General features: G+C 44.0%; 1 protein-coding gene across 1 annotated transcript in view; it reads left to right on the top strand.

The window, feature by feature from the left end:
* The first annotated feature begins 3,271 nt into the window (after positions 1-3,271).
* Positions 3,272-23,491, top strand: part of LOC131231674 (1-aminocyclopropane-1-carboxylate oxidase homolog 1-like) — a 39,322-nt gene continuing 19,102 nt past the window's right edge. The window contains exon 1 of the mRNA XM_058227958.1: positions 3,272-3,885. Coding sequence (XP_058083941.1) covers positions 3,347-3,885 — 539 coding nt within the window. The 5' untranslated portion in view covers positions 3,272-3,346. The remainder of the gene's footprint in view (positions 3,886-23,491) is intronic.

Raw genomic sequence — 23,491 nt, 5'->3', positions numbered from 1 at the left:
CAGATACGTGGCTCACTTCTAACTTTCCCCTATTGTTAGAATTTATTTTGCTCTCCTTCTGAACACATTATTCATAATACATTGTTATTAATTGCGAATTTAATTGTTACCTTAAAATATCATAAATATGTAAATATTACCTGAAAAGAATCAGACGAAAATCTATCGCAGAGTATCCGCCAGTCGTCATGGGTCACGTGCGGCGGTGCGGACAGTGCGCCCTCCTCATGGCTCATGCACCGCTTGTGTAACAAGGAGCGATACTCCTTGAACCACTTCTTGATATGTCGTCGACGACATAGGAAATGTGCAGAACACTCAAATTCAAGTCAAATTTATCCTGCAGTTTCGTAAATAATAGATTAAGACAATAAATTTATTAAGAAAATAACTTAACCGTAAACGAACTTTTATAAAATAAATTTTAATTAACTAAAATTTACTTGAAGGCACTGACGGAGGAGCTGCTGCACATCATCTGTCATGTCTACCCAACGGGGGGTGGTGGGGGATCAGAGATCGGCATAAGATACCGACCTCCAACGTAAACAGTCTGGTATTGTTCCCAACAGGTCTAATGTAGTCCTGTGGGAACTCTACCGTCACCCTACCCTTATGCGTAAGTCGCTCTAAAAGAAACCCACACGTGGGTCCACGTCCTTGTCGGCTGGTCGACAATGCTATTGCAAAAGAAATATGTAAGTCTAAACACAAACAGAAGCCATTAAAAGAAATATGTTTAGACTTACATGCAGTGCCCGGTGTATGTGCGATTGAGGGATCAGACGCCTGCGATGTAACATATGACGGCGATGTTGGCTCCGTCGCATCACTGGTATAAGGGTAGATTTAGTGCGCGAATGACGTGCTCTCCCACCTGGTGCCATCACTGAATATGTGCGAGCTACGAACTTATAAATTTAAACAATGTTAATACAAGTGGAATATACTAAAATATTATACAAATAGTATTGATGGTACAATACATTTGTGCTTATGCTTAGAGAGATGATTAAAATATGATTGACCATTACACTATAATTCAAGCAGAATATAATAAAACTATAAACTTTAATCTATAACCCTTGGAAATTTCATTACACATTGTCATTTTATATTAAATACACATATTTCATTGTAATACGAAACAACTTTGAGGTAAACTATCCGAAGTACTCCCTACGTAAGTTATCGTATGCTTCAGAAGCATATGTCACGTTGTGTGAAGCATTCGACATTTTTCAATCAACGTGACAGTCACAATAGGAAAAATCTGGTCTCTCGAGACTCCATTCAGATGTGCAAGTGACAAAGTCGCATATTCCATATCAAGTTTCCCGTGGTTATACATCTCCATCAGCACCAAAATTTCTTTAAGATGGTATAATCTTTCATCTGAGTCGTCATCGATATAATCCGTCATACACTCATCGACCAGACCAGGTATCTCTTTAGCACTACCAGAAGAAGATAGGATCGAAACGTCCATCTGTAACAACTGATGAAGTATGTTGCGTGCTTCTGCTACGCTCCGGTTTAAGGAGGACATGATCAGAAATTAACTCAACTGCAAATGTGGATTATAAACAAGTCAATTTTTGGAATAAATCATGACTTTTAATTTTTAAGTATACATGAAATACATAAATTATTCGAATTGAAAAATGACATGTAAATCATGTGTACATTTAATAATCGTTGTCTGTATCATTATTGCTTAGGACTATTTCTTTTTCACCATCACTATCACTGATCAGTATTTCCTCTTTATCGTCTACAACGTCGTCATCAATGAAACCGCTATCATCTCTAACAATATCATGTATTATTGAGGCATCAACATGATCAGGTGGCACATCATCTCTGTCCAATTGCACCACATAAATATCAACACTTGAATCAGTCTCTGTATCCTCAGATGACATGTCTTTTTGATATGCTTGTTCAACCCTAGACTACGGGAGAAGTATTTACAATTACATCATCTCTGTCCAATTTCACCATATAAATATCAACACTTGAATCAGTCTCTGTATCCTCAGATGGCATGTCTTCTTGATATACTTGTTCAACTCTAGACTATGGGAGAGGTATTTGCAACAAATTCGAAAATGCTGAGGAAGGTATTTGAAATAACCCAGACTACAGGAGAGGTATTTACAATTATACATATTTCCTACGTGGCGTTTCATGCTTTTCTAATACTCTTCATTTGTTTAGCGCATGCGATCGGATGCAAGTGGTCTTTGAATTGAAAATGGGTATCTGATTTTAATTAAGGGCCCGTGGATAGCATCTGGTTTCCGATACCTGTTTAATGGTTGGACCTTTGATCTGATCAAACCAGACAGCAACGATCGCCTTACAAATCCTTGACTTTCAATCAAATGGCCCACAAATCAACAGTCATGGAGCCCATGTAGTAAAATTCACATTGTGGTCAATCATACGAATGGTTTGGATCATTAGAAAATGTTATCATATCTTAACTGAGTTGTGATAATAGTGGGCCATTCCATTAAGACCACACCACAGGAAAACGGTAGTGATTGGATGTCCACCCTTGAAATCCTCCAAAGGCCCACTGTACTGTTTATTTGACATCCAATCTGGTGATTAGGTCATACAGACCTATATGAAGGGAAAAAACAAAGATCAGATTAATCCAAAAATTTTATATACCCCAGGAAGTTTTTAATGGTGGAAGTTTAATTAACACTGTTTCCTGTAATGTGGTACACTTGAGATTGGGATATATCTTATTTTTTGGTCTCAGACGTAAAATGATCTAAAAAAATAGATGGACGGCATGGATGAAACACATACATCATCATAGTGGGTCCCACAGATCACCGACCAGTAGCCATTGGCTAGTCGGAAGGTCACTAGCCAATCCGCTATCGGGAACAGTGGGGATGAGGATGCCAACCGTTGAAGACTCCATGGGGCCGCCCATCCTGATGTTTATATTCCATCCAAACCGTTCATAAGGTGGGTCCCACCAGGATGAAAGGTAAAACCAATATCAGCCTAATCCAAACCTTCGGTGGCCCCAAGATGGCCTCGATGGTGGGCGTCTACATCGGCACCTCTCCCCGTGGTGTGGTCCATTTGATTTTTGGATCGGCCTTACTTTTGGGCTCGCGTCCTAACATGAACTGGCCCAGCAAACCAACGGTATATATCATACCTTGATGTAGCCGCCCCCATCCAGATGGGCCAAACCATGGGCTTCGAGTACGACGAACGAGAGTAGGATAAATGTCGTTGTACTTATAAATGTTGTAGGAAAATACAAGATATAGAAATCCAACCCCTTCCATCGGTCCTCTCCACCTCCGTTCAGATGGCCATCACCGGATCCCCAGAATCCACCGCTGAAATCAGATCAATTTACGACCGTTCAAAAGAAGTCAAGGAGTTCGATGACACGAAAGCCGGAGTCAAAGGACTTGTAGATTCTGGCATGGATAAGATCCCTAAAATCTTCATCCATCCATCGGAGAATCTACCCAAGGCATCAGATCCCAACACAACCCACCTCCAGATCCCGATCATAGATCTCGAAGGGGTCCATGGCGATCAACGGATCCATATCGTCAACGAGATCCGGCGGGCATTGGAGACGTGGGGGTTCTTCCAAATGGTCAATCATAGCATCCCAATTAGTGTACTAGATGAGATGATCGAAGCCATTCGTAGGTTCAACGAGCAACCGATGGAGGCCAAGATGGAATTCTACAGTCGGGATCGCACCAGGAAGGTCAGGTTTTTAAGCAATTTCGATCTCTACCAATCGCGTGCAGCAGATTGGAGGGACACCTTCGTGTGTGTCTTCGATGCCGTTGATTCACTGGGGTCCGAATCACTGCCGCTAGTTTGCAGGTATGTTTTGATCACTATTAATAATGCAATGAGCATTAGTTGCATGGTTCTTACTCAGACCCCTCTTTTGACCTCATCACAATCCAAAGTAACATGTTAGTGGAATAAAAACGCTGTTTGTTGAGGTTGCCTTTGGATGTTCGATTTCCTGCTCTGAGCAAGTGCGGGCGCGACACAATTGAATTTGTGGCTCAATTCAAACTGAATAACTGTGTGACCTGAAGCCCATATATAGGCAGATATATAGTCTATGACCAAGATCTAGTAAGATCAGTCTCCTCCTAATCAGTCATGGCACACTATGTAATTAGGATCAGGCGATATTCAGATAGTAGGGTTTGTCCTCTAATGATAGGTGTTTTCTCTACTGTCGATCTTCTCTACCGTCGATCATGATGAGCAATTGTAAAACACCTTATTGAATGGAGAACTGAATCTAGTGTAACCCAAATTACATTTAAAGTTATTAGTTACTTGATTAATGCTATAGATTATACTATATAATGTAAACAGTAGGCGAAAAGTAAAGAATTACACTAAGAAATATAATTAATTGGCAAAAGATAAAGTGATTATACTAAGGAATGTAAATGATGGGTATATACTAGGTCTGATTGGGATTGTATGAGATGGATTCTTCCTAATGAATTACTTTACCATTTATAGCATCAATCTAGCCATTTGGATGCTTCCCACATCCTGACGGTTGTTATAACCATTTCGGCACTACTCGCTTTCCTTCTTGATGCTTCGCACGTTCTGACAATTGTCGTAACTGTTTGAACACTACATAGCCTTCTAGAGACTTCCTTTTAAACTTGTTACTTGTCCTAGTAACTGTTATAGGCCTCATTCCTAACTTGATCGTATTCCACTTGGCCGCTCGGTCGAGCTCCTGGATGACTATCGATCGCTTGATCGACCTCCCAGATGACTATCGACCACTTGGTTTGCCTTCTGTATAACTATCGACCGCTTGATCAAGCTCCTTGATGAATATAGGTTGCTTGGTTTGCTTTTGAATTCCTCTCAACTGCTCCCTATCTTGTCATCCTGTCACATATAATTCAGTAAAAGGCACTCCAAGCATCCTTAAAGATTTTTAGTTTACAATATCTTTTTCCATTATAACACGTGTCCTTTCCAATTAGATTTTCCAAGAATGGTTAGGAATACAGTACAACATTGCCCCTTACATCGCTTCGTGTTTGGTAAAAGGTGAATGCAATTTTAATTCATTATTTGGCATAATAAATGTGATTGCTCGGCCATGTAAAAATATTAATTTTGGTCATCTTGGTCGAACTCGACTATCTTAATCGGAAAACATCAAAGTCAATCGACTTGGTCGAACTCGGACATCTTGATCGAAAATGGCAAAATCGGTCGTCCTGGTCGAACTTGGCCATCTTGATCGAGAGACAATAAATTCTACCGTTTTGGTTGAACTCGACCATCGTCATCGAAAAGCGATAAATGTAGTCGTCCTGGTCGAACTTGGCTATCATGATTTAAAAATGGAAAATTCGGCAATCCTGGTCAAACTCGGTCGTCCTGATAAAAAAATAGCAAAATTGGTCGTGAAAATGGAAACTGTTGATCAATCCATTCCAAATAGGACTTATGATTAACCGAGGTAGTAATATGGTCGCAAACTTAACTTGCTACTTCCTAAACCATTTGAATAATTTGATCACGATTCAAATAGCGTGATTTAGACATTGAAGGTGGGCCTACCTGGTTTTGTCTTCCATGATATGGTGGATTCAAATGAAGTTTCTTTCTTCAGGGATAAAATTCCCAACCTCCCATTCTGATCACCCGAACTCCTCAGGCAATGGAGCATTCCTCCAATCCTGGATCGCAACGGGACTGTTGTTCCGATCTAATGGGTGTTATCAGTTAATCCATTTGGGATATGGCTTATGGTAGACTGAGATAATATTGCGACTGAGTACTTGACTTACTACCTCTTGAACCATCTGCATGATTTGGTCACGATCCACTCACTAAAGTTCAGCCATTGGTGGTGAATCAATATTTACTTGATTTGGTCCCTCATAGAACAACGGTTTTCAATGGAATTGTTGGAAAATTTATCCTCCCACTAAATTGTGGTTCTGAACTTCAAGAAAAAAATTCTTAGGTTCCTACTCTGGTCATCTAAATTCGACGGGTAGCGGAGCATTCTGTACCTCCTGAACTAGAATTGATGATGAGTTCCACTATGGAGGAGGCATAGGTGGTGGCTGAAATGTGTTACCGATAGAACTTTCCTTGGCATTATACTACGTTGTCGTAGGCATTCTCTCGGTCATAGTAGTCATCAATCAATGCATGGCTTCGGTCTGGCTAGCCATGTATCTATTAGTATTCTCAGTTTAAATACGAAATTACTCAACCCAGGCTCTTCCATATTCTTAAATATATTGAATACTCAATTTTACATCTCGAAGTGCAACCGTTATCTCTTTAGGAGAAACGGTCCGAGAGATCAAAGCCCCTTCTTGATTCTAAGTACTGAGTGTAGGAATACCATTCAAAGTTAAATATTCGGGGGCTGCCTGAACTAGCACATCCTCAGTCGAAGGTGGTGCAGTTATTGTGGAGGGTTCAATCCCGACGATTCGATTACTCCGTCTATTAATATTTTTAATTAGCAATGTCGCGCTGATAAATTAGAGAAAGGCTCCCAGTGGGTGTGCTAAAAACTTGTTGGATGTTCTATATAGTTGATGCAAAATGAATATTAATGACAACTAAGTATTTTAGTGTCCCACCGGGCTTGTAAAAAACCTTGTTGGATGTTAAATTTCCCATTCTAATCATGTGATCAGAAGTGCGAGGGTGATAGAACTGAATCTGCGGCTCAATTCAAACCGATCAGTTATGACCCAAAGTGCCGAGATAGGAAAATACGTAGTATATGACCGAGATCAAGTGAGATCAGTCACCTATTCACCCACTCACATAGTATGTAAATTGGACCAGACGATATTCAGATGGTAAGGTTCATCCTCTGATGATGAGTTACACCTTTACCTTCTGTACGAAAGGACTTTTCAATACAGATAAAAGAAAAAAAAAAGGAAAGGAATCTTTACAATTGGTCATGATGAGTAGCTACAAAACATCCTCCTAGATGGAGAACCGAATCCAGCGTATAAGGGTAGTCCCAAATTATAGTTAAAGTTATTAGCTACTTGATTAACATTACGGATTACAATATGTAATGCGAACAATAAGCGAAAAGTAAAGAATTACACTACGAAATGTAATTGATTGGAAAAAAAAAAGTAAAGTAATTACACAAATGAATGTAAATGACAAATAATTAAAAGATATATTGGGTTTGATTAGGTTGGTATGAGACAAATTCTTCATGCTGAATTCATTTACTATTTATAGCCTCAATCTGGCTATTTGGATGTTTCTCACATTTTGATGGCTCCTATAACCGTTTCATCACTACTTGCTTTCCATCTGGATGCTTCCCATGTTCTGACAATTGTTGTAACCATTTGAGCACTATATGTCCTTATAGAGACTTTATTCTAAACTTGCCACCCGTCCTAGTAACTGTTGCATGCCTTCTTACTGACTTTACTGTAATCTGCTCGGTTGCTCGATCGAGCTCCTGGATGACTACTAGTCACTTAATCGACCTCCTGGATGATTATCAACTGCTAGGATTACTTTCTGAATGACTATCGACCGCTTGATTGACTTATTGGATGAATATCAACCACTTCTTCAGTTGCTTAGTTTGTTTTTTAATTCTTCTCATCTACTCCATATCTTGTCATTTTGTTGATTGTGATTTTTTAAGAAGTACTCTAAGTATCCTTGAAGATATTTAACCTGCAATATCTTTCTTTTATTATAACACGTCTTTCCAATTGGGTTTTCCAAGAACGGTCAAGAATATGGTACAATAGTTCTCGAGCCACTTTTGCATGTGAACATTTCTTGCAAATAAGTTTCTTTGGAATGTGTTGGTGTAGTTTTCCGGTAGATCTTCCTTGGTTGACCCTTCCGAACCTGTATAGGTGAAAAGAGCAAATAAAGGAGACCCTGGCTAGCGCAGAGGACCCTCCGATGCTTAAGTTAGGACATTGGGTCTTTTGTAGGGAGTTAATCTCTGAGAAAAGAGGTTATAAGTTGAATGTTATGATGAGAAAACATACCTTTTAGAGGTTAGGGATACCTTTATTTATAGGAATAGAATGAAGGTGTCGTGAGGATGCTTTCCCGATTATTCAGAGGGGAATACGTTTAGATCCGAGATGTATACAAAGATTTTATCTTAATCCTGAAGATCTCAGGATCTGATCTTATCTCCTGAAGATCTTGGGAGAGACCTTCAGGCCGTTGGAGATATTACTAGGATGCTTAATCCGTGGATAAACTGTAATGGGTAACTACTTGCGCTGAGTTGTAGCCGGGTTATTACCGAGCTATCATTGAGCTTTTATCGAGCTACAGCTGAGCTATTACCGATATATAACCGAGCTATGTTGTCGATCTAGGGTCATGTTTTGGCCGATCAATTATTGACTTATGGGTTTGGTCAGCTTCTGGCCATATGAGTGAGTTTGCAATTGCACTCTCTTTGAGGGTCCCTACAGCTATGCTGACCTCCTTCAAGGTCGGCCTGTTTCCGGACGTAGAAGCCTTCATTGGCTCGGATTTTGAGGTCCTGTGCTATTTTTGTAGAGTTGGTCCATTCCATAAGTCGGCCTATCTGACTTAACTATTTTTATCCCCAACAGTAAGCCTCCCTTACTCTTCAAGCCAATCATGGAGAGGGTTGACAAGTAAGTCTGACCAAGTTTAGGTCGGAGCTAGGTCGGGCTATATAGTCATAAATGCCAGGTTTGGCAGCCAGCCTGGTGCACGAGGCATGTCAGTAAAGGACACGGCATGTCGTCTCAAGGTTCAAGGTCACATGGGGCGTCAGGTCGCCGTTTCGGTGATTGTTGAATGGGAACGCGACACGTGGCTCCGTACTCGATAACAGGTCGAGCAGCGCATGGGGTAGCGCCACGTATTCATAAGGGAAGTCGAGGGGACATTGTACAGCCATCATTGATGGTTGCACTCAAACGACACCGCGTGGCCCCTCTATATAAGGGAAGCCCTGGTGCACGGCCATCCCATTGCGATTTATGCCTTCTTCTCAGTCATCTTCCTCCAAACGCAGTAGAGGGTTCCAACGTTTGTGGCTACCGGCGTCCCGTATGAACTTCCTTCTCTGGTGAGCTTTTGATTGCCTGTCTCCCCCCTCCTCTTTTCTTTTCCTTTCAACGACTACAATGTCGGGTTCCGTTGGTTCATGGGAGGGGGTTTCTGACGGTGATAGTGGGTCCAATAGCCTTCAGGTTATGTCGAATCCACCGTCACCATTGAAGATGGTGGAGAATGTCAATTCCTCGGCATACCGGGCCGCAAAATCATCTCCAACAGAAAGGTCGCTAGACGCGCAACCTAATTCTTTTGTCGGGGATGAATTAGAGGGGTTCAATGAGGATGGGATTGGGGATCTAGTGCCTTCCACTCTCACTGCCAAGGATTTAAATCGGATAAGGCTCGGGTACCACATCCCTGAGTTAGTGATTATACGCCTTCCCCTTTCGGAAGAGCTCCCGAACCAACCTCCAAAGGGATCAGTTGCCATCTTCCAGGTCGCCCTTCAGTGTGGCCTGCAGCTTCCCCCGCAGTGAGTGGTGAGGAGACTGCTTGCTCAGCTGAACCTAGACCCGGGGCAGATGATCCCCAATGGGTGAAGGGCGTTGATCGACTGTGCTGTCCTATGGACCAAGCTAAAACAACCCGAGCTCACGGTGGAAGAATTCCTCCACCTATAACAAGTCAAGCCGATGTTTTGATAAGAAACAAATGCATTTGATTTGGGAGAAATTTATTCAACTCAATAATTAACAAAAGAAGAATGAAGAGAATAATCACTATATTCATTTAATCTGAATTCGTTTACATCCTTTATCTCCTTTGATTCCAAAGTAAAGCGTTTTACATGATTCAATACAAATATTAAGTGTTCGATATTAATTTCTGCAACATTTCAGATAACATCATGATCTTTAGTTATGAGCACATTGCTGTGCTAGAATATCGTTCATTTTGATTGACCCCAAGCTTCTGAGAAGATACATTGATCTTTCAACTCAGATAGGAGCTTGAATTGATCATCTATGCAGTGAACTTCTCATACAGCCAGGTCAGTTGTGCAGCCACATCAGTTATGCGGCCACATTAGTTGTGCGCCCACATCAGCTGTGCGTCCCACTAGTTGTGTGCCCCAACAGTTGTGCGCCGCACAACTGATATCTCTAATACCTGAATCTAGCTGAAGTATGGATATCTCTCTCTCTCTCTCTCTGCTCCGATATTGTTCTAATAATCATCTCAGGGGGTAATGGGGTATTTATAGCCTTCCACATGTGTAAGCTCCTCTAAAAAAACCCTTTGTGCGCACATGCCTATTGTCTGGTTAGATTTGTTGTGCACTCACATTAGTTGCGCGCCGCACAATGACACCCCTAGATCTGCTTTTGTTGTGCACCGCATAACCTCTCTTCCTGAACAACCTTCGTTGGGCGTAGCACAGTCATCATTTCTTCAGTTACTTCAGTTGTGCACCGCACAACCCAATTTCCTCAGTGCGCCGCACAACCCAACTTCCACATTGTCTACCATTATGCGCCGCACAACCCAACTTCCACATTGTCTACCATTATGCGCCGCACAACCCCATAATGTAATGTTTGTATGAATTTTCAATAATTCTCTTCCCATATCTTGATCGATTTTTATGCCTCAGCATTCGAACCGTACTCAACTCGGCTGGCATTATTTGTCTGCTTGGCGAGGAACTGGGAGGAGTATCATTACCGACCCACTGTCGTCCAACAAGAACTGGAGAGACAAATGGTTCTGGGCATCTAGGTGTTGGGAGGTAGCTGGTCTATCTCTACCTTCTGGTCAACACTAGATCCCTACAACATTTTTCAACCCAAGTAAACATTTCTCGGGCGTAGCCATTCTAAGTTGGTCGGTTTCTGGTCGTGCTGTAGCTAACATGTTTACTTCTTCGTGTAGTTGTTCCCAAGCATATTCCTCTAGTCAGCGGTAGAGCTCTTGCTCGGAACAAGGCGGTGAGAGCACTCCCTTGGGAGAAGAGATCTTGGAGGGTTCTCCTTCAACCTGAGCTAGTTCTCCAATCGGGCTTGGACTTTGCTCTTACTAGGAAGCCACTAGGTAAGACCTATGTCTGAACCATAATACTTAGGTATTTCTTGTGGACTTTGCTGACAAATTTTCTGTGTTGAATGTAAAAATGCCTTAAGCTCGACCTTTGATTCGGCCTCCTTCCAAACTCTGCACTCCTCCTCCTAGGGATGAGGCGGTGTTGTCGAAGAAGAAGAAGGCCAAGTCCTCTTCTAAGATCAGAGGGAAGGTCGTCCCTTCTTGTCCTATTGTAATAGAGGCAGAGGGAGAGGGTAGGGAGGTGGAAAACTCTTCTAACGCTGCTAGAGCGGCGGGGACAGTTGTCCCAGACGAGGTTGCTCCTGTCGAGGTACAGGGGACTGCCGAGCCTCCCGCTGAGGCTCGATCTTCGGGCACTGAGGGGACAGCTCATCCGCGTAGTCTCTACCAAACCGTCGAGGAAATCCTCCCTTGGGCAGACCGTCATATGTCGGGGGTAAAATTTGGCACTTTGTTCGACTCCCCTATGGATTCGGCCTTGACCCACATGACGATGGGCCTCCTTGGGGTAAGGTGTCCTTTAAAGTCGTGTGATTGTTTGTTGTCATTGTAAATGCTTGTGCATAACTTGCTTTCCCTTTTTTATTTGTAGTTTGCCTCGTGTGTGCTGAAAGCGAGCGCTGAGTTTGCTCGGATGCACGCGCTGGCGGAAGGAGCCGACTAAAAGGTGGCGTAGTCGGAGGCTCGAGTTGCGGCTGCAGAGGCTCATGCGGTAGCTGCGGAGGCCGAGTTAAGGGCTACAAAGAAGGCTCTTGAAGCGGCTACTACGGAGAAAGCCGAGGTGGCGGCGAAGCCGGGGGATGCCAACGCCTGTTATGTTAATTGCCGAGCTAAGCTTGTGGAGACCTCAAGCAAGCTCGAGGAACTTAAGGCCGGGATGAAGGTTGCTCTCGCTCTGGCTCGGAAGGACGCGGTGGAGGAATTCAAAGCCTCCTGGTTGTACTCAAATGAAAGGGATTACTTCTTTCTTCGTTGGTACACCTTGAATGCACTTGTGTCCGCATCACTATGAAGGAGTCCTTCCCCGAGCTTGATCTATCTGACTTCGATGAGTCCAAGTCGGGTTCCGATGGGTTGGGCGATGAAGCGGCTCCCGAGCAGCCCCCTGAAGTCGAGGGTTGAGGGTTGGTTTTGCAGAGCAGTATTTCCTTCATCTTGCAAAACATTTTTGTCACGCCCTAAACTCAGAAAACGGGCTCACAAAATTTCTGATCGCCGAATTCGGTCCTGACAACCTCCGTAGTGCCCTATTCTCAGCTCCCAGCACTCATTTGCCAGATTCTGATCCTAGGATCCTACAAGGAGGATTTTCAGTGATTTTTTTTTTGTAATGGAGCATAACCAAGTCACAAAACAACATCACCACATATCCACTAATATAAACATTTAAATACAATGCAGAAAGGGAAATACATATGTATCGAAATCAAAGCTCCAGAAGATCACTGCACGCTCCAAGCTCAATGATGTTGCAACCTAACGCCACCTGCATGCATCTATCGTGCATAAGCTTATAGAAAGCTTAGAGGGTGGTGGAAGTGTGTGCGCAAGATAAGTGCCAAGTATTCAATACATTGCCTTAATCATACAATATTGGAATTACTGACAAGATCATGAATCATACGATATTAGAGTAAGCGGAAATACTGCAAGTCTATAAATCATACAATATCAAAGTGCGCAATATAGATCAGCTATCCAAATGAGGAGTCATAAGAGTCAAATATCAGACGCCGAGGATACAATGCAATATGTAAATCCTACTAAGTCTGTCTAGGTCATATAAGTGCAGAAACATAGCAACTCAAAATGTCATATGCCTGCGAATGTAATGCAATATGCGATGTGAATGAAATGACCAAGCTGGAGTATGAAGTCGGGATGATAGTACGTAGTATCACAGGCTACGGGGTCCACCACAAGGGACTTCTATCCAAACCAGTCCCATACCTAAATTTGGATAGTCAGACTTAATATAGTAAACTCCTGATCTCAGGTTAGTCGCGTGCCCCAACCGAAATCCTAGCCATTGCAAAGGTATACGTATCAAATAGTTGTGCACCACCAGCCCAAGTAGATAGTGAATGAATGAATGAATGAGTATGCAACTCGTGCTCAATAAGTCCACATATCAGTACAGTTCATATTTGGGATCATCCCCGGGGTCTATTACACTCTACACCAGCTTGCTGCTCCTATCCGAGTGCACAACTGGGTAAGTGAAAGAGACCTCACTATCCGCCTGCCAATATTGGGCCCAGCTCGTTGATAGCAAACTCATTCCTCAAGCTGGTCAAACTCAACCTGGATATTGCCCCCTTACTCAGGCGAGTATGGTCACACTCTCTCCCAACCGACCACGACACAGTGGGAGACGAGGCCTAATGGTATACAGCCCTCCTGCGCTCATATATATCCACTCGGTCTCAACGTTGGGGCGTCTCCTGGCCACGGAGGTTTAGAAATTTTCACCCAGGGACTTCTATGGCGCTCGTATGCTAGAACCAAACATTTTTGATGTCCCATTTGGCCATCCACGATATGCCTGTGGAGGCTATGGCCCTGATATAGTTAAGACGTACAGTAGTCACAACATAAAATGAAAGATGCATGAGTCATACAATCCAGTTATGCATCAATCCTACGCATACTGTGCGCTTTTGTGAGACAATCTCCGCCTATCAAGGAGTCTCATAACAACCTGCCCAATGACATATGCAATGGTCAACCGCGTCTCATATCAAACATGCAGATGATGTGTATGGGCATGTATCATGATGCTATATTGTCACAACTCAAGACTGGTATCAATAACCGGCATCGACAATCGACCTCGACAATGTGGACATTTAACCAACATTGCCCCCAGGGAATGACCCACATAGAGCCTAACATATAGTGGACCCATGACCTCACACAAGGGCCAAATATACAACGACATGGGCCTCACTCAAGAGCTTAATAGACATCAGGAGGGGCCTTTCATATGGGCCTATCATACATCACAATGGGCTCCATCGCCTGGCCCTCAAATGCATCACAATGGGCCTCATCACATAGTCCTCATTTATATCACATTGGGCCTCTACAAGCAACCATGATAATCAGAATCAATCGATAATCGGCCTCGATAATCGGAATTGGCAATCGGTCACGATAATCGGCCTTGATCGCTAATTGGCAATCGGCCACGACAATCAGAATCGATCGATAATCGACCCCGATCGATAATCGGCCTCGATAATCAGAATTGAAAAATCTATCACGACAATCAAAATCAGCAATCGGCCACGATAATCAGAATCGATCGATAATCGACCCCGATCGATAATCGGAATCGGCAAATCGGCCACATCAATCAGAATCGGTAATCAATCATGATAATCGGCCTTGATCGCTAATCGGCAATCGGCCACGACAATCAGAATCGATCGATAATCGATGATGGTCCAAGCAATATCAATAGGGCTCATTCGTTTAGGGTAACCCACTAGAGGATGACGAAAATGGGCCTAACTAGGCCTAAAGCGAGGTCACAATGTGGACATTTAACCATCACTGCCCATCAATGTGGACATTTAACCAACATTGCTCCCAAGGAGTGGCCTAAATAGAGCCAAACGTATAGTGGGCCCGCGACCTCACACAAAGGCCTAATATACATCCAATGGGCCTCATACAAGGGCCACATATACACCACATCGGGCCTCAGCAAATGGGCCACAAATACTTTACAACAGGCCACATACTGGGCTTATATACATCACAATGGGCCGCATCTTATGGGCTGAAAATACATCTCATTGGGCCTTACCAAATGAGTCTCAGATACATCATACCAGGCCTCATCATATGGGTCACAATTACATCATAATAGGCCTCATATCTGGGCCTCAAATATACATCACAATGGGCTACGACCCATGAGCCTCAATATATACCAGTTAGGCCGCATCAATAGGCCTAACATATATCACAATGGGCCACTTAATGGGCCACACCAATGGGCCTAACATATATCACAATGGACTGCTCAATGGGCCGCACTAATGCTCAATAGGTGGGCCTTGCACGTGTAGCAAATGGGCCCCACCAGATGGTCGGCGTGGATATAGAATGCATACATCAGGTGGGTCACACGTCCCATGGACAGTGTGGATAAGGCATAAATCATGGTGGTCCCCCGTCCCTAGACGGCATGGATGAAATCATATATCAAGGTGGACCACACATCCATCGAATGGACGAATAGTGCGAATACAACACATCATGGGCCTAATACATATCACAATGGGCCTTGCCCATGGGCCTCAAATACATCACAATGGGTCCCATCATATGGGCCTTAATTATAAGGCAGGTGGGCCCTTATCACATGGGCCTTAAATACACATCATGATGGGCCGAAAATATATCACAATGGGTCGCAACCCATGGGCCTCAATATACAAAGGGTGGACCCTGCAAGATGGGCTTCAAATATATCAAGGTGGGCCTCATGGATGGACCACAAAATACATCAAGGGTGGCCCACGCAGCACCATCCAGATGAACGGTGTGCATGTACAACACATGCACATGCGGGCCCATGCAACACCGCCTAGATGGATGGTGTGCAAATACATCACATACATCATAGTGCCATCCCACCATCCCAAATCGAATGGACGATGGGGATAGAAAATACATTCATCAAGGTGGGCCCATTCTACACGTGCAGCACATGTGGGGTGGGCCCCACACGCACCGAATGGGCGAACGGTGTAACACATACCTCATTAGAGACCCACATAACTCGCAGTTGTCAAAACAGCACTATATAGCTGATGTGAGACACATCAACCAATCAGCTTCCCAAGGTGGGTCCCACATACATCAAGGCCCACCGTAATATTATATTAAAATAAAATATTTTATAAATATCCAGCTTCCAGGTGCATGGAATGGACGGCGAGGATGAAGGTCAAGCCCCATGTGGAGCCTCTGGACGGCAGGGATGAAATACATGTATCATGGTGGGCTACAAACGGCGTGGATAGAAAACACTTGCATCAAGGTGGGTCCTGCCACCTACACGTGTGACACGTGCAGGGTTGGCCGCACATGGATGGACGGTGCGATATAACACATATGTCATGGTCCCATGGCTACTGGACAGCTGTCCAGCAGCGTCGACTAGGTGGACTGTGTATATAAGGTGGTTTTCACCTGAGATCTGAATCAGTTTCAATAGATGGACGGTGTGGATACACACATCCATCAAGGTGGGCCCATTCTACACGTGCAGCACATGTGGGGTGGGCCCCACACGCACCGAATGGGCGAACGGTGTAACACATACCTCATTAGAGACCCACATAACTCGCAGTTGTCAAAACAGCACTATATAGCTGATGTGAGACACATCAACCAATCAGCTTCCCAAGGTGGGTCCCACATACATCAGGGCCCACCATAATATTATATTAAAATATGGATGTAAAACAGATGGGCAGCATTGATAAGCACATGCATGTGGAGTCCACACATGCGTGGGTCCCACAGCTACTCTACAGCATGGATGAATCACATATATCATGAGGGGGGTCTACAGGACCTACGGCTGCAATACAGCAGCTATAAGCTGGTGTGAAACGCACCAGCCAATCCATTTCTCATCAAGTGGGTCCCACGTGGGGCCCACATAATATAATATTAAATTATATATATAATATATATACTATATCACGTGGGGTCCACCATTCATCAAGGCAGGCCCCACACACACATGATAGGTGGGACTCCACCATCTAAAGTACTGGGCGGTGTGGGGTACTGATACGTCATGGTGGCCCCTATACAGTAGCACCGTCCAGCAATGGACAGTGCAGATATAGACACATATATCATGTGGGGCCCACAAAACTTGCTGATGTCAACAGCAGTGGAACCCACTGGCATCAACACCGCAGCTATGCTGCTGGGACCCACCATCCAATGGACGGTCTGGACAAAATATTACATCATGGGGGTCCACAACACCGTTTAAACACTGGACGGTGTTGATGCAAAAATATACACATAAGGTGGGCTCTACCATCCCAGCTGGACGGTTGGATGAAACCCATAAATCAGGTAGGCCACACGACAACATAAAGAAAGGAGAGAGAGAGAGAGAGAGAGAGAGAGAGAGAGAGAGAGAGAGAAATCAGATGGTGGAGGGGAGGGACCCAGCCACTATTGGGCCCTCCCTTGAATAATACATGCATCAAGATGGCCACAAAACACCCACAAACAATGAAGGTTCACCCATCGTTCTCGCTTCTTCTAGACTCCTTAGCTCCAAAGCTCCAACTTTAATGGAGGAAGATGAGGATTGGATGGCTAAGATGGTGGAGATGGGAGGTAGGGAGGTGGGCCACACATAAAGCTTCTCTCCCATGGACGTTGGGTGTTTGGGTTGCTTGGGAGAATGAGAGAGATGAGAGAGAGAGAGAGAGAGAGAGAGAGAGAGGTGATGTAAGGGATGGGTGATGGGCGAGTGATGAGTGTGTAAGAGATGGGATGGAAAGGTTGACTTTGGGGATGGTGTTGTGTACTTGGGGATGAGATAGGGTACTTGACTTGATGGGTTGTGTACTTTGATTGATCGATGGGATTGATTTGACATTTGGTAGAGATTCTCTTGCATGGTGTTTTCCTCGAACTGAATGCGAGCCCATATCTCCTGGCCCGATTATCGCCTTGGCGTGCGAGACGCAGCATTGGAACTACGACGACGGCGCGATCGCAAGGGTACAAGTTTCAAGTCGATCCGACACTTATATATGGGACACGACTCAGGATTGCGTGCAAATGCCGATAACAGATCACAGGTCGCCGGAATTAGACTGGGAGGACCGCTGCAACTTAAGGAACGGTATGAGCTAGGATATGGGTCTTATAATTTTCTTTTTTCAGCTTCAAGCACTTCAAGCACTACCCACTTACGCCTTCTTTAGCTCTGAGTACTTGTAGATCGATGTATATGTATTTCTTGGTTTATAATCGATGTATCACCAATGTAATCATGCCTTTTAGGCTTTATCAATGAAATACTTCTTTTTTTGAAAAAAATTCTCGAATTGTGAGTCTTTGAGTAGATGGTTCTACATTTTGTATGAATAGGTCAAACTGAACCCATGCCGTACCTTGGGTACCGATCGGACGTCGATGCATGTCTTATAGAGATCCGTCTGAGGTAGATAGCTCAGGCATAACTCGAAAATTGATCAGATTAGGGTCATTCATTTGTCAGATATTGATCAGACTTTGGTCAGATAATGCACCGGAGCTTTTATTAATATCATTTCAAAGTTGAATGATACATAACAAGTGTTTTACCAACCAATTTAGGGATAATAGATCTTCAAGTGCTCAACATTTCATGGGTGTGGGAGCAGTTGGCCAGTTAGGTCTTCTAGTCGACATGAAGCAGGTCGGCTTATGCTTGATATCACATAGGGTCCTTCCCAGTTTGGACATAAGGTCCCCGACCCTATCTCATTGGTATTCTGGAACGTCTTCCGAAGAACCAAGTCCCTGACTCAAAACCTTCTGATCTTGATCTGGGTATTGTAGAAGCGAGATAACTATTGTTGGCGAGCAATAGTTTGAGCCCGAGCTTGTTCTCTTTGCTCTTCGAGAAGGTCAAGACTGAGGGCCATAAGCTTGGTATTGGCTTGTTCGTCGAATGAGTCCGTTCGAGATATATGTAGTCTGATCTCCACGAGAATGACTGCTTCTGCTCTGTATGCTAAAGAGAAAGGAGTTTTTCGAGTAGCTGTTTGGGCGGTAGTTTGGTATGCCCAGAGGACTTTAGGGAGTTCTTAGACCCATCCTCCTTTAGCACCCTCAAGCTTGGTCCAGAGATGATGCTTGATGATCTTGTTAACCGCCTTGACCTGTCCATTTGCTTGTGGATGTCATGGTGATGAGTAGACATTGCGAATTCTAAGGTTCTTGCACATCTTATGATACTTTTTGTTATCGAATTGTTTACCGTTATTAAAGACGATGGTCCGAGGAATCCCAAACCTGCATATGATATTCTTCCAAACAAAGTCGGTGATCTTTTGCTCGGTTATCTTTACTAGTGGTTCTACTTCTACCCACTTAGTGAAGTAGTCGACAGCTACTACGACGAATTTGGTCTAACCTTTAACAATAGGGAGTAGACTGATAATGTCGATCCTCCACTGAGCAAATGGTCATGATCCCTCCATAGGGGTGATCTCTTCAGGAGGTTGTCGAGGTACATTCACGTATCACTGGCACTTGCTGCATTTCTGGACGAGCTTCCGTGCGTCATACTGGATGGTCGGCCAGTAATAACCTTGTCGAATTACTTTGTGTGTCAATGCTCGTCCTCTAGAGTGGTTCCTGTAGATTCCTTCGTGGATCTCCCTTAAGACATATTTTGCCTCTTCTGGTCGGACACATCTCAAGTAAGGAAGGTAGAATCCTTTCTTGTAGAGTGCACCATTGAGTATGGTATATCTACCAGTTTTAATCTCTAGTCACCATGCTTCCATTCGATCTTCGGGTAGTTTGCCACTCTCAAGATACTTGATAATTGGATCCATCCAGGTTGGTTTGATCTAACCGGAGGAACATCCGTGAGGTCAACTTCATTGATGCTTGGTTTAGCCAGGAACTCAATCGGAATGGATCTCGAAATTTCATCTTCATTTGTGGTAGGGAGCTTTGCTAACATGTTAGCTTTTGAATTCTTGGCTCGTGGAATCAAGGTAATGCTGCATTTCTGAAAACGTCCGATCAATTCTTTGGCCTTCCGAAGATATGCTTTCATACGCTCTTTCTTAGCCTGGTAGGCATCAGCTATCTGATTGTTGACCAACTTTGAATCACTGAAGACTTTGAGATGTTGAGCCCCCATGTTCATTACTAGTAAAAGTCTGACGAGCAAGGCCTCGTACTCCACTATATTGTTGGAGGCCTGGAATCCAAATCTTAAGGCATATTGCATACATGTAAAGTCTGGGGTCTTCAGGACTATTCCGACCCCACTTTAGAATTGGAGGAGTCATCAATGTAAAACGTCCACTTGGTGGGTCAGGATGGACTTAGGAGTTGGACGTTTCAGCATCTTGTATGTCAGGTGCGTCGTTCGGTACAAGCCCGACCCTGGGTGAGTTCGGCGTGTGCTCGCTCATTGAAGGTAGTTCAACGAGGAAGTCTACCACTGCTTGGCCTTTGATGGTTGTCCGAGGTTGATACTTGATATCAAATTCGCTTAGCTCAATTGTCCACTTGGTTAGCCTTCCCGCTTGGTGATTGCATGTCAATGAGCGCTTTAATCTTTTCGGGATTTGTCGCGATCCCTCACTGGCTGATCAAAAAATCGAGGAATTTCCCCGAGCTTACGGCAAAGGCACATTTTCTCGGGTTTAATTTCATTTAGTATTGGTGAAGGATGAAGAACATCTACTCTAAGTCGGCCACATGGTCTGTAGCTTTGATGCTCTTGACGAGCATATCATTGATATAAACCTCCATTGTTCGTCCTATTTGATGGGCGAACATTTTGTTGATCAATCGCTGATAAGGAGCGCCAGCATTTTTCAAACCAAACGGCATAACTCAGTAGCAGTAAAGACTTTTGTCAATGACGAAGGTAGTTTTCATTTTATCATGAGGATGCATTACAATTTGGTTATAACTAGAATACACATCCATGAAACTAAGCAATTCATGTCCTGTCGTGTTATCGACTAGTTGGTCGATTCGGGGGAGAGAAAAACTATCCTTGGGGTAGGCCTTGTTTAGGTCTGTGTAGTCTACATAGACCCGCCATTTTCCGTTGGCCTTCTTCACCAGGACTAAGTTGGCTATTCAGTCCGAGTAGTATACTTCCTCAATGAATCCAACTTTGAGGAGCTTGTCGATTTCTTCTCCTATAATTGCGTACCTCTCAGGGCCGAGAGCACATCATTTCTATCGAATTGGTCGATGAGCAGGGTTGGCATTCAGTCGGTGCACCATGGCTTTGGAGTCGATGCCTGGCATGTCTTCATGAGACCATGCGAAGACGTTCGCATATCATCGAAGGAGCTTCATTATGTTATCTCGCAAAGGTTCAGTTAAGGATGACCCAATTTGAACAGTCCTGGATGGGTCAGATTCGTCCAATGGGATCAGAATGAGGTCTTCCATAGGTCGACCTCCTTCCTCGGACTCCTCGTGCGGATTCAGGGAAGCAATGGTCATCACCTCATGCGGTGTTTTTAGTGCCAATGCATAGCACCATCGAGCGTCATGCTCGTCACCTTTGATGATTCTGATGTCATGTTCGGTTGGAAATTTCATGGCTAGGTGGCAGGTTGACAGCACTGCTCGCAGGAGCTTCAGAGATGGTCGTCTGAGAATAGCATTGTAGACAGACGGTTGGTCGACCACAAGGAAGTCAACCATCATAGTGGTTTGGTTCTGCCCATCTCCAGCCGAGAGGGGGAGCTGGACGGCTCCCTCGAGCACGACTTGTCTTCCTAAAAACAGAGCAGCGGAGTTTTGACAGGTCGGAGTAGGGACTAACCAACTCCCATCTTGTTGAAGGCTTGGGCGAAAAGCACGTCTGCTGACGATCCAGTGTTGATGAGGATCCGAAATACCTTTTGATTGGCTATGGTTAGAGTGATTACTAACGCATCGTCATGGGGGTGACGGATCCCTCGGGTATCTTCTTCGTTGAAAGTTACATTGTATTTTTCTCCCTTTTTCTCTTTTGAAGGTCTTCCTAGGAGTAAGACTTCTTCCTCGGGATGATTGATGCTCCTTGCATGTACTTTCCAAGCATTGTTTGAGTCGCCTCCGCCTCCACAGCCTCCAAAGATGGTGCGGATTTCTCCGGTTGGCGGGTTATTGATCGGTTGTTCTTTTGCGGCTGCGATCTGATCGCCTTTATTGTTGATGTATTCCCCAATATGGTCGTCGCAAATGAGTGCTTCAATCTCCTGGTTGAGGTCGAAGCAGTCGCTTGTATTATGCCCGTGATCCCGATGAAAGAAGCAGTATTTGTTCTTGCTCCTCTTATCGGGGTTAGACTTTAGCTTGTTCGGCTAGTGGAGAAGGCATTTGTCTTTGATTTCCATCAGAAGTTATTCCGGTGTCTTATTGAGATGAGTGTAAGTTTTGAACTTACCGTCGAGCCACTTGTTTGGCCTGCGGTCATCATGAGATTAGTCGTCTCTCCTTTTTTTGCTCGAACTGGCAGAATTTGGCTTTACCTTCATTTGTTCTTTTGTTGGGACGACCTTGTTTTGGATGGCCTCCTGTAGGATCCGAGACTCCTCGGCGTTAGCGTACTTCTAAGATCTATTCAGAAGTTCAGCCATCGTTGTACGGAGATTTTTATCCAACGAGAAGAGGAATGGTTTATCCCTCAACCCGCTCATAATAACGTTGAGGGAGACTTCTTGTGAGTGCTTACGAACCTGTAAGGCCTCCAGGTTGAAGCTTTTGATATAGTCCTTCAAGAGCTCTCCATCCTTCTGAATGACATGAAAGAGGTGGGCCGAGGCCTTGAGCCTTTTCTTTCCTTTGATGAAGTTCGTGACGAAAGCTTGACTGAGTTGCGAAAATGAACTAATGGAGTTCAACTTCAGTTGTTTGAACCATAGACAGGCGGCATCGGCCAGAGTCAAGGAAAAAGCTCGGCACATGACCACGTTAGAAGTATTATGGAGTTCCATATAGATCCTGAAGGACTCCATATGCTCTGATGGGTTGGTTTTCCCTGAGAAGGGGGTTTATATGTGGTAGCCGGAACCCGTCGGGCAACCGCACTTGCATGATGTCTGTGGTAAATGGAGATTTAGTCTCTTCTACTGTTCACTCCCCAAGTATAGGGTTGTGATGTAGTAATAAACTCGGTGAGACCGAGGTCGAATCCCAAGGGAGTGAAACCTGTACGTAATCTGAAATTAAATAGACTAGAACTAGAATAAGATGAAATCTAAATCGAATAGAATTTGAGGAATAATAGTGAAATATTACTCTAAAACTTAAGGAATTCAGAAGAAGGAAACTAGGGATTCAGAGGATCCACTTGTAGAGATCAGGGAGATCTTATGGCTGCATCAAGAATTATGAAAATTAAACTGAACTTACTTAATCTAGTTTTCATGAGATGAAAGGTATATGAATTAGAATGGATTCCATCACCAAACCATCACCAAACCATGCCTAGGAGACAAAGCAAACAACAAAATTAAACTAATTACCAACCAATCAATATGCATGAAGGTTAGGAAGGGTACCGTCATCCGACCATGCCCATGAG

Source organism: Magnolia sinica, chromosome 17 (assembly GCF_029962835.1).
Source record: "Magnolia sinica isolate HGM2019 chromosome 17, MsV1, whole genome shotgun sequence".
In the NCBI taxonomy this organism is placed as follows: Eukaryota; Viridiplantae; Streptophyta; class Magnoliopsida; order Magnoliales; family Magnoliaceae; genus Magnolia; species Magnolia sinica.
Note: the sequence above shows the minus strand (reverse complement) of the source record. Positions and strands in the feature narration are given on the sequence as shown.